This window comes from Lathyrus oleraceus, chromosome 3 (assembly GCF_024323335.1).
Source record: "Lathyrus oleraceus cultivar Zhongwan6 chromosome 3, CAAS_Psat_ZW6_1.0, whole genome shotgun sequence".
Taxonomy (NCBI): domain Eukaryota; kingdom Viridiplantae; phylum Streptophyta; class Magnoliopsida; order Fabales; family Fabaceae; genus Lathyrus; species Lathyrus oleraceus.
The window spans coordinates 224,935,324-224,947,538 of record NC_066581.1 but is presented as its reverse complement, the minus strand read 5'-3'; the positions used below and the strand labels follow the sequence as shown (position 1 = coordinate 224,947,538).

Here is a 12,215-nt window from a genome sequence, read left to right as displayed (position 1 = left end):
TCGAACAACATAATTCTTCTCCTTACAGACCAAAGATGAATGGTGTTGTAGAGGCGGCAAACAAGAACATTAAGAAGATTGTGCAAAATATGGTTGTGACGTACAAGGATTGGCATGAGATGTTGCCTTTCGCTTTGCATGGGTATCGTACCTCGGTGCGTACGTCAACCGGGGCAACTCCGTTTTCACTTGTGTATGGCATGGAGGCAGTCTTGCCAGTAGAAGTTTAAATCCCTTCTTTGTGGGTGATGATGGATGTAAAACTTGACGAGGCTGAGTGGGTTCAAGTCAGGTTTGATGAGTTAAATTTAATTGAGGAAAAGCGATTAGCAGCTGTGTGCCATGGACAACTATATCAGAGAAGGATGAAGAAGGCCTTTGATCAGAAAGTGCGTCCTCGAAGTTATTAGATAGGTGACTTAGTTTTGAAGAGGATCCTTCCTCCCGGTACGGATAACAGGGGCAAGTGGACTCCGAATTATGAAGGTCCATATGTTGTTAAAAAGTCTTTTCTGGTGGAGCCTTGATGCTTACAACTATGGATGGTGAATATTTTCCGTCTCCTGTGAATTCAGATGTAGTCAAAAAATACTTCGCACAAACTAACTCGCTGGACAAAAAAAAAAGTCCAGGCAAAAAAGGGCATCCCGGCGAACCAAGAGAAAAAGAAAAGAAAAAGGTTCGGGCAAAAGTTAGGGATAAAGAATAAAAAATAATATGTACACCCGGTAAGTCGAAAACCTGCAAAGGCGGCTTAGGCAAAAATGGGTATCCCGGTGGATTGAAAACCTGAAAAGGCGGTCCAAGCAAAAGAGGGATTAAAGCGAAGACTACAGTCTGAGTTATCTGTACTTCATCGCGTTTCAGTGTCTACCATCTTGAAGGATATGATCGGTCCAATCACTCTTCTCAGAAAGCAAAGAATTTGGGGGAAATTGAAGATCTATGAGTCATAACAGAATTGGAAAATAGTGGAATGTCGTGTTCACATTGCCAATAGGATAGTTTATTTTCTCTTTTGGCGCCATTACCTCTTCCTAGGAATTGCTTCCTGATGTATTTGCCTTTATAGGCCATTTTCAATCAATAAAAGTCGTTCTCTTGTTTTTTTATTTTACTGTTTTGTTTGCAAAAAACGTCCGAATTTTTGATAAACATTGCATCTAAAAACATGAAGGCTAGACAATGACGTGCGGAAAGATAAAACATCTGAAAATCATTTTGAATGATGAGTACACTTGAGTATATCTTGTCCATACGATCCCCTGGGGCATGTATGTCCTGCTGTTTTGCAGGTTACTATCTTTGATTGATGGCTAAAGCAGATGAGCCAAAGTTTGTTCGAAGGAAGACCCTGTTGTTTCAACACTGTCCAGTCACGTAAGAAGTTGGATCGTCTAAGTCGAGTTCAAAATTTGTTTCCCCAGCATGGTCGAGAGGTTGGTGTTTTCCCAACAAGTGACTCCCCAGTTGAGTTGGTTTCTCTACCGTTTCGAGAATGTCCCTACAGAGTTGGAAGATCGTATCAGAAATTGTATGCTCAGTAAAGTGATCATTTGCTTTCCCAGCAGGAGTTTTCCTCCCTTTGCATCTTGCATGTAGTAATCATCATTTGCATTCGCATTCTCAAATCATGTAGCATTTCCATTCAGTATGGAGCATTACGCCATAGAAAACTCAAACATATGCATACATGTATTAAACCAGATTGGATCTTATCCCCAGCAGAGGCGGATCATTTTTCAACATCAGCGTAGCACATTTGCAGCAGTTGCTCTTGGCAACATTCAGAATCAATAACCCCAGTGAGATTTATTTTCTCACCAGTCCGTGAAAGGAAAGCTTGATTCTCTTCCGATTTAGTCACCAGTAAGTGTCTGCCTTATTTTTGACATATGTAAATATCATCCTTGCGATACCGGTAAGTGTCGCGTTGATCCCCGTAAATGTCTGTGCTTTTCTTTGATGTCGGTAAACATCATCTTTCGATGTCGGTAAATGTCGAATTCCAATCGTTGGCCATAAGTAAATGGCATGTCTCTCACGGTGTCTACAAAAAATCGTTCTGTCAACACCCGTGTGTGTCCTTTCCCTTTTTGGTGTCGGTAAACATCATTGATTCGATGTCAGTAAACATCAGCCGCTTGTTAACCATCGGTAAATGGTTTGGTCGTTTAAGATTCCCCAGCAGATTCGTTATCCGTAAATATCGAGTGTTTCATTTTCGCCATTGGTAAATGCTTTCGTTTCATAAGTGTATTCTTTCTTTGACATCGATAAATGTCTGGTCTTGTTTCACTTATAAACATCCTAGTTCGATGTCGGTAAACATCGAGTTCCTTCCCAGTCATCGGTAAATGTCTGGTCTTGTTTCACTTATAAACATCCTTGTTCGATGTCGGTAAACATCGAGTTCCATCCCAGTTATCGGTAAATGTCTGGTCTTATTTCACTTATAAACATCCTTGTTCGATGTCGGTAAACATCGAGTTCCATCCCAGTCATCGGTAAATGTCTGGTCTTGTTTCACTTGCTCCTCCCCAGTGAAGCCGCAATCGGTAAATGGCCTCGCTTTCCTTGATATCGGTAAATATCAAATTTTGTTTTGAAGCCGCCATCGGTAAATGGCCTTGCTTTCCTTGATATCGGTAAATATCAAATTTTGTTTTGAAGCCGCCATCGGTAAATGGCCTCGCTTTCCTCGCTTTGTCACCTACAGAGTGCAAATTCTCCGGTTCTTTTGGTATTCAATCCCTATTTACCTTGAAAGTATGATAGTCGTTGCTTTCATCCGTTCAGGTTCATAGTTGATTGAATATGGCAACTGTAGCACCTCAAATTTTCCCTCCTCATTCATGCATTCATTTTAGGTCATTTAACATTTCATATTGCATTTTATAATGTCAATCAGAATTAGCTCCAAGAGGATGTCATCCAAGTCACTTTGTGGGTTCTATCTGAAGGATAAAGCTTAATGGGCTCAGTACAGTTCAAAATTCAACTATGAAGCCAAAAGTCAATTGTTGGTCAACTGAAGAGGAAATGGCCAGGGAATGACTTGAGTTACTTTCAAAACGTTAATCTTGAAGGAGCAAAAGTTTGTTCATGAGCTGTCATGCTCGATAGGCGAGCAGAATGGGTCGCCTAGCGAGTCCCAAGAAAAGCCACCAGAATCACCTGCGCTCAGAGGAATTTCCTGAACTGTCATGCTCGCTAGGCGAAGCCCACGCGTTTTGAGTATATATATATATATATATATATATATATATATATATATATATATATGTATATATATATATATATATATATATATATATATATATATATATATATATATATATATATATATATATATATATATATATATATATATATATATAAAAGAAAAAAACTAAAAAAAAACTAAAAAAAACGACAAAAAACTAAAAAAAAAACGAAAAAAAAATAATAAAAAAAAAAAATATAACAGAAAAATCTTGGAGTTGGACCTCTCTCATTTTGAGCCCTTAAAGCCACGAAAATCAAGTTATAAATCCTGAAATTTCAATAAAGGAAAAAAAAAGGAGGAGAATTGGTGAAAGCTGAAAACACTTTGAAGTTTCCTTGGAACAAAACCCTAGAGAGATTCTAACTAATTCAGAGCAACCTCCAGAGGCTGAAGGGAACTCATCTGCAAAGAACCAATTCCCTCTCATATAAACCCTAAGAGTGCTTTGCAAACCCAACCGTGCCATTCAATTTCAATCGATCCTCCCCAATCAGGTATGCCCTATTTCCACTACTTTATACTTTCAACCTGAAATTTCTGAATGTATGAGGTATTATGGGTGAATTTGGAAGAGTGGGTATCGTTAGGTTTTGCATGTGGGCACATGTTTTAGTATGTATGTCGTGTCTTGATGTGTGGATCCTTGCCCCCTGACTTTGAGTTTTAATACCCTTTTAATGCATTTGTTTGACAAGAGGTTTAGGCCACCTACCCTTGGTTGCTTTTTGTGAGCTTTTTGTGAACTTTAATGGCATGATTCATGTGATTCTCTGTTTGGTGCAACTCTTGATTGCACTCCATCTTGTTTCTCTAACCTGTTTGTTGAGTTTTTTTTTGTGAGGGCTCACATGAACCTTGAAGAGATAGCTTGCCTGGTATTCCCCTTTATTTGTGGGATACCATTTGGAGATTTATTCTGATTACTTTGCTGACTTGCTTTCTTTGATGGTGCTAGCTTGAGAGATCTCTGGGTTTCTTGTTTCTTTAGTTGCTGTTACTTCGGATCTTTATCCGTGTGGTAGATCTCTTGATCCCTTTTACATCTTTCCCGCATTTTACCGCTTTCTCAGCTGGAAGACCTCAATAAGAGGCAATGTTTTTGTGTGTTTACTTTTGTGCCCAAAGACCTCCAAGAAGAGGCACCGATGCTAAAGACCTCCATGAAGAGGCAATTGACGGATAAAAGGGATTAGTAGTCAATCCCCCGTTATTCAGTGTGTCGTTCTTTATGCTCACACTACGTGTCGACGCTTCAGAACAAAAGCCCAAGATCTTTTGTCCGGTCAGTCAGTGGAGAGGGTTCCACCTTTCTGAATCCCCACTTTTGTCATGAGCTCACCCTGTCCAGGGTTAAGAGCTATGAGGTCTTATCCTCATTATCCGTTTGATCTGCTCACCCTGACGTTCAATGTCAGTGGTTAAGAGCCCATTTGATTACCTTTCCATGGCTTGTTTGTCGAGGTTGATATGACCCCTCTTGACTAAAGCCCTACCCACGTATGTTTGAGCCCCCTTGTTGGCGTGTTTACTTTATGCATGTTTGTTTTGTATGGTGTGATCGTCTCCCCATAGGATTGCTAGACTTCGTATAGTCTCTCGTTTGCATGTCAATTAAGGTAGCACGGTTCCTTCGTCTAGGACTTCCTTTTTGCATGAGCATTCCTAAAACAAACAAACTCATTGGTTTTTCTTCTCCTAAGAACACGTTAACTCCTTCTACTATAGGTGAGTAAGTCTCCAAAGGTCGAGCATCCAGTAGATTGTGTAGTAACGTCATTCATCACAAAAAACAAACAGAAATAGGTTAGCCGAGCTACGGTGCTCTGATTCTCAATCCTTCTTGAGATACGTATGCAGCAGGGTAGGGCCTGTGTGAGCAATAACTCTTTCTTTTCCCTACTTTGATTTTCTCTCTTTCGCATCGCATATAGGACTTTTTATACACACACTTTAGACATAAATAGCAATCGTGGATCCTGTAGAGTACCATAGACGTGAAGGGGTGCGATAACCTTCCCTTCACGTAACCGGCCCCCTTATTCAGTTTTCTTTGGTTCCAGACTTTGTTTTATCTGTTCCCTCTTGGTTATACAGTACTACCTTTCCCTCCTCTTGGGATAAAAGTACATAACTGGCGACTCTACTCTTCTTCCGCGCCACCCCTTTTCGCGTTTGTACTTGGATTCGGGAAATCCGGGGAGCGACAACACTAAAGAAGAGAAGACAAATTGGCATTTTGTCTCTATGGGTTTCACCCACATAATTTCCCTCTCATTTTTGTTGGATCAAAGAAACAACTATTTAAATATAAAATAGAGAATTGGATTTACAAAACTATGATTTGAGTCAAGAAGAAAATCATGATTCAAATTGAAAAATATTGTGATTAAAGTCAAGTTAAACTCTTGATTCGAGTCAATTTCAGTAGAGCCCAAATTTAGCTTCACATAGACATTTGATTTGAGTTAAGATTATCACTTTATTTGAGTCACATGAAGTTGTGATTTGAATCAGGTTCATTTTTTTATTTGAATCAAGTCATCCATAGGAAAATCCTAAGTTTCACAAGGTTCCTGGTTTGAATCACTCTTAACACTTGATTCGAGTCAAGTCACTCAACATTTTCATCTAAGAGTTCTAACTTTTGTTTCATGCCACACCTAACAAAACGAAAAAAGAGAAATTTGCTAGGCTAAAAAAAGGCCAATGTCATTGATCAAACACTTTCATTTTATTGAATAATGAAGGGTGTTAATGGTATCATGCTAAAATAGCTGAAGCAAATACAATACAACTCAAATACAAATAAACTACAAATAAGCGAATATTGAATGATAAGCAAATTACAAATAAGCAAACAAACTATAACATATACACTCAAATTGTAAAAAACATCAAAACAAGTGTACGATACCATATGATGACGTGACTGCATTTTCAACGCGCCAACTGCTATAAATAGGGCACTTTGCTACTTTTTTTAGAGTTCCAAATTTGAGATAGAAAGTGACGACCATGAGCTTTTGGAGCAAGATTTTGAAGAGCATTGGAGTTATTGGAGATCTTATTTTCCATATATTTTGATGAAGACTTCTTATCAACTCATGATAATAGTTAATTTACCTACGAATAGATAAGTTATTCTAGATTAGGTCTTTTAAGATGAACTTATTTGTACTCTGTTGGATCATATAATATGACTTCTTGAGATTAATTTAATGTTTTTATGCTATTATTATTATTTATTTGTTATTTTTTGTAATGCCTTTTGTGTGTTAACGGGCGTGCAAATTGATATTAGATGAGTATGGATCATTGATCATAAGACTACCGATATGAGTTAGGGCAATTATTCAACTTAGTAACTAACTAGGAACATGTAATTATAAGTTGTGGCTTTTGAATTAATAAATTTAAAATGCCTAGTTTAACTCTGAATAGGCCTAGGAATTAGAGAATTATTGTGTGAATTAGTGAATTGTATATCAAGGAATTAAGTACAGTGGTCTTGTTAATTCTTTGTGCGATAATAGTGTAATTGTAATTCAATTAATACACAGTTCACTAATATGTATAATTAAGGGATTCTAAATAAAGATCTAATCACTTTTAATTTACGAACTTCTTTTCGACAAAATTCTCATATTGTTTTCGTAGCCAAAACTTTATTGAAATCCCCCTTTGTTATTAATTTTGAATCGCGTTTTTATGACCTTTTTAAGTTTATAATCTCTTTGGAGACGAATTATTTTATTACTTTGACGAGACTAGTACACTTTCTAGAATTGTCATCCTAGTGTTATAATTCACACTCTACATTTCAAGTTCCATGGGATAGAGAGAAATATAGGTCAAATTAAAAGGGTGGATTCATAAAAATTCTAATCACAGTAAAATTAGAAACTTGTCTTTAGTTAATCAAGACCTTTACAAAAAAAAGAGAAAGAAAAGAAAGAAGAAAGAGAAGTAAAAAAAAGAAGACGATAAAGGAGAAAAGGAAAGAAATGAAAAAGACAAACTGTTTTTGATGTGGTGTCATGTAGATTTGTATGAACATTTAGTCTTGAATGAATAACTTTTAACTTACTTTTCCAGATTATGAAAAACATTAAGTAAGCATGTAACTATGAATTGTGTAGCTACATATTCTCATATTATGCATCTAAAAAATTCAACATTTGATACCTCAATTCCTGACACTTATAAGTATTAAATTTCCAAATATTATGGTGGTATTAGTTATTATTTTGTAAAAATATTATGGTGGTATTTACTTTAATTAGCTATTTTGTTCTTTATTTAATTTTCTTCATTATATAGTAGAGTTTGGTTGTCATTGATTGTTGCAATATAATATGAGCATAGTTATATATATCCTTACTAATTTAAACTCAATGAGTGAACCAATTATATTAGTAGGTATAGAAATTAACTTCTAGCACAAGGAGTACAAGAAAGACATTAGAGTATGAGACTATCAAAATCAATCTACCATCAACACCAAGCTCCCAAGACTAGGGGGAACCCATTACAACAAAACAAACACCTATCAACAACCTGATTCTTTCACTAGCAGCAGACTACAGTCTTATAATTATAACAATGTAATAATCAGAATCATATTAATTCTATTCAGATAGATTTTCAACCAATTATCAAACTAACTGCAGATGAATTTAATTTTGCTCAACAGTAAGAACAATTCGAAATCTATCCTACAACATCTTACTTTACAAGGTCTCACATTAATTTTAAGTGCCACAAGAAAGCACTCAAAATTATGTTGGATATCCTAAAAAATGTTTAGACAATATCGATTATACTGATAGACCGCTCCCAATGTGCGAAGCATTTCTAATGAAAACCAATTTACCCAAACCAATGACAGATTGAATGTCAAAAATATTTCATGCTTAAAAATTCACAATGTCAATCTGCACAAGACAGTTTGCATCAAAGTAAAGCTACTACATTCTGCTAAAATCATTGATACCACACCAGATTAATATCCCTGCGAAAAGATGATCAGTTGTTCTTGCACAGGAAAAATCAACTATTGAGAATCATTGGCCCGTAACCGCAATCATTCTTCAAGTTTTATTGACACACTGGCACTAGAGTGTAGAGTCGAGGTTACGCCACTTTCCAATCTCCTCATCCGTAAGTTTTCTGATCCCATTAAGAAAGTTAAATTCTTCATATCTTATTATGTGTCTCATTCTTTTACTCATTGAATATTTGTGGATGCTGCTGCGTTTGTAGATCATCATATTCAAAAGGTCTGAAAATTAAAAACAATTATTTTAATAGTGTCTCCTTTTTAACTTGATATTTATGAATATTTATGAATATTACCATTGTCTTGGCAAGAGCAGTGATTGATGTCCTGGTCACATGATTGGAAATGGCAAATTGAAGCATACACCCAATCTATATAGCTCATTAAAAAAAAGTTAATTTATAATTTAAATTGAAGCATACAACCAATAAATAAATGTTGTAAGTCTGTATTATATTAAAGAGATCATTTCTTTGACGACGTTTATGAGAAAAAACATTTGTATTCATATAAATTAATAACTTTAGTTAATTGCAATAGATTCATTAATGTAACAAAATGTATGTATATTTTCTATGAAACCTTATTCTATGAAAATAAACGTCATTAGAAAAAAAATCAATGAGTTGAATTTATATATGAAATGACATCATTAATAAAGTGAAATTCTTTAAGAAGAATATATGATAAATTAGAGGGTTTTTTTTGTTACCATGGTAAGGGAATGCCCTCCTTCTTCTCTTTTGAATCTCAACACGATCTCCAGGTTTCAAATCATTGAGATTATTATATTCATAATAATCCACAAGAAAAGTTTTAGGTGGTGGCTTTCTCAACCTTTCCCAATCAATATCTCGCTCAACCAATCGTTTTCCCGCGTTTGTGGACCTATAAATTGATAAATTTTTACATATAATTAAGAAAAAAAAAGAAATTTAGAGGATCAGTTCTAGACTTTGTTTTACAATCATAGAAATGTGCATCGTGTTAATTAACAATTTCATTTTATTCACTTTCTACTCAAAACTAAATCCCTATAAAGAATAATAGGAGTTTGCTAGTTATTATAAAAAAAAATTAACAATACCTTGCTCGAAAGGTGTTTGTTCTAGAATCATAACTCACAAGGGCATCATAGCAGTATAATGTTTTCTTTGTAGCCTGCATGCAAAGTTCCATATAATTATAATAATTTTTAAACCAAATGATAAAAGTAAATGAGATTATACTAAATCCCTATTTAGTTTCTAGGGTATCAATTATGTTCTATATACTTCTTATACTCCTACCTAAAATGACAGTAATATATTGTGTCACATTTTTTTCAAAAATATGTTTCATTAATTTCTATGATTATGCACTAACAATATATTATGGACCAACGTAATCGAGTTAAAAAACAATGTGGAAATAATAATTTCTATGATTTGCTTAATGTTTTAATGAACTTGAAATACTATGTATGAGTGAAATGATACTTAATAAATCAGAGTTTTACTAGTAGAAATGAAAAATAATAATATTTAGACTATTTAATGCAATAATAAATTACATAATAGATGTTATAATTTGGTTGATCTTACCTTGTATATTTGAATAGGAAACCAAAAGCGACCAGTCTCAAGGCAAATATACAAAGCCATTTGTGAATGATTTTTAATCAAATCATCCAATGCTCTATTACTTTTCAAATAAGAATGAAGGCGTTGATATGGGTGATCACCACTAATATTTCCATATGACTTACTCTGATTGTGGTGTAAAACCAAACTTTCTTCATTTCTAATTTTACCAATATGATAGTTCCACTCATTGTGAAAGTCTTCTCCTACCAACTTACTCCATTTATGTTCCACATGTTGATTCCATAAATAATCACTTCTACTATTATTCCTCAAGTGAGTACACACATGTGCTACCATGAACAAATCTTTTGGTGAAAGTTACTTAAGAATGCAATCCAATATCTCATGAGGTAAATTTAAGAAAGAACCCTTACAATCCTCTTGTTTATCCAATTTTGGTGCTGATGATTTTTTTGACGACATTGTGATTTATGGGAAATCCTAATTCAACAACAACCAAAAGATTGAAATAAAATCAAATTATACATTAATAAGAGCCTATACCATATAAGACAAAGAGTAAACAATGATAAATTATAAAGTTTACAAAGAATGATTAAAAATCCATGAACAAACATACAAACACTATGTAGTGTTAATAAATAATGATTAAAAATAAATAATCCAATAAAAGTATCTCTTTCGTATCATATATAGTCAAAATTTATGATGATGCATATTAACTAAACATGTAAAATTTGTAAGGCGATCTTATGATAATGTCAGCTCATTATCAAAAAGTTTAGAGTTGTGCAAAGATTATTTACTGTGCTGGTCGACCTCAGGTCCACACCATTGCGAATATTAGGTATTGTTCACTTTGGGCGTGAGAATACTTACGACTTTATATTTTAGAAATGATACCCTTAGCATTTACTCCCAAGTAATGTGGTACCATTTTGTCCAATCCGAAACAATTCCCCCCCTGTCAAGGCTAAGCAGCATGGTGAAAGGATGTGGCCCTGACCTCTAATACCCCAAGTTCTAAGTATCAATAAGATAGATTAATAGAAAAATCACTAATCTCTAAACCTACAATAAATTTATGAGAGGTTAGTAGAACAATCAATGTGGGCATAGCTTAAGTAAGAAGGATAACATGCTAGTAATTTCACTCAAATAACATGGGAAAACTGTAATTTTCATAAGCGCATCATATAAGGGGAAAGGAACCTCATTTCTCTCATTTTGCACCTTCACTTCTATTTCATCAATTCTGATTTTTTTAGAGGACTTGGAGTGAGGGAAAGAGGGTCACGAAGGTGGAAAGAAAAAGGAATTTTGTGAGCTCAAGTTCATCCTCCATGGGTGCATGTGTGAAACTTGGTGATCTTGGAAGAAGAACAACGATTAGGTGTATAAATCATTATCATCATTTTCTTCATCTCTCAATCATCAAAGTTAGAATCTTCACTAAAGGTGTGTTCTTTAGTTAGTTTTAACACCTTGTATGTTAGGTTTTCCTCATGATTCTTGCAGTGTTGCTTTGAGTGAGTAAGAAACTTCCAACTTGTAGATGCATGTTTAGTATGGTATAACTATGAACTTTCATGTGTTGGTTTTTCTATGTCTTGATTCCCCAAGCATGTTACTATATGTTAGGGTTGGATTAAGGGTGAATTGGGGTGCTAAATATGGTGTTAGGACACTAATTTTTTAGAAAAGTTACAGAGTTTCTTGCTTAGTGACATATCACTTGCTTAATGAGTGTTGTTGATATAAAAATTTATTGTGACACGGAAAATAGCGTATTTTGAGTTTCGTAACTCAAAATGAGATACGGTCAAATTCATTGGAAAGCTAGATCAATAAAATATCTTATGATAATTAAATATCATGCTTGAAGATTGTTTGTGATATACTATGAGTTCATGGTTTGATTTCATATTGCAAGTTAAGTTTGACTGCTCTGCTAACATGTCTAAGTGATGATATTCCTTGTGTTGATTTCTTGAATTGCTGCTTAAATTAAGCTCATAATGTTCAAATATTGTTGCATGTTGATTCTTTCCTATATTGACATGGTTAGAATATGTATTATTGTGGATTCTGAATTTCTAGACTTAAAATTGTTGAAATTGTGTTTTGCTCTGCTAAACTCGCTAAGCGGCCAAAGGGTTCAGTAAGCAAACCTCCATAATTGGGAGAAACAAAATTATGGGAAGTTAACACATAGGGTTGTGGCATGATGGGAATTTCATACTATTCTTCCATTGTGTTTCTCATGTTTTGTATGTTTGGTTCTGTTTTGAACAATCAAAAG

At 34.6% G+C, this 12,215-nt stretch overlaps 1 protein-coding gene across 2 annotated transcripts in view; it reads right to left on the bottom strand.

Annotated features, from left to right (window-relative positions):
- LOC127126440 (F-box protein At2g26850-like) overlaps positions 1–12,215 on the bottom strand; it is a 46,036-nt gene that overhangs the window by 31,696 nt on the left and 2,125 nt on the right. The window contains exons 3-6 of one of the 2 annotated variants that reach the window (XM_051055371.1): positions 10,075–10,393; positions 9,415–9,488; positions 9,040–9,215; positions 8,624–8,698 (exon numbers count right to left, since the gene is read on the bottom strand). In XM_051055371.1, coding sequence (XP_050911328.1) covers positions 8,624–8,698; positions 9,040–9,215; positions 9,415–9,488; positions 10,075–10,140 — 391 coding nt within the window. In that variant the 5' untranslated portion in view covers positions 10,141–10,393. Of the gene's footprint in view, positions 1–8,623; positions 8,699–9,039; positions 9,216–9,414; positions 9,489–9,910; positions 10,394–12,215 lie in introns of both variants that reach the window. The other variant, XM_051055370.1, reaches the window with a different exon arrangement.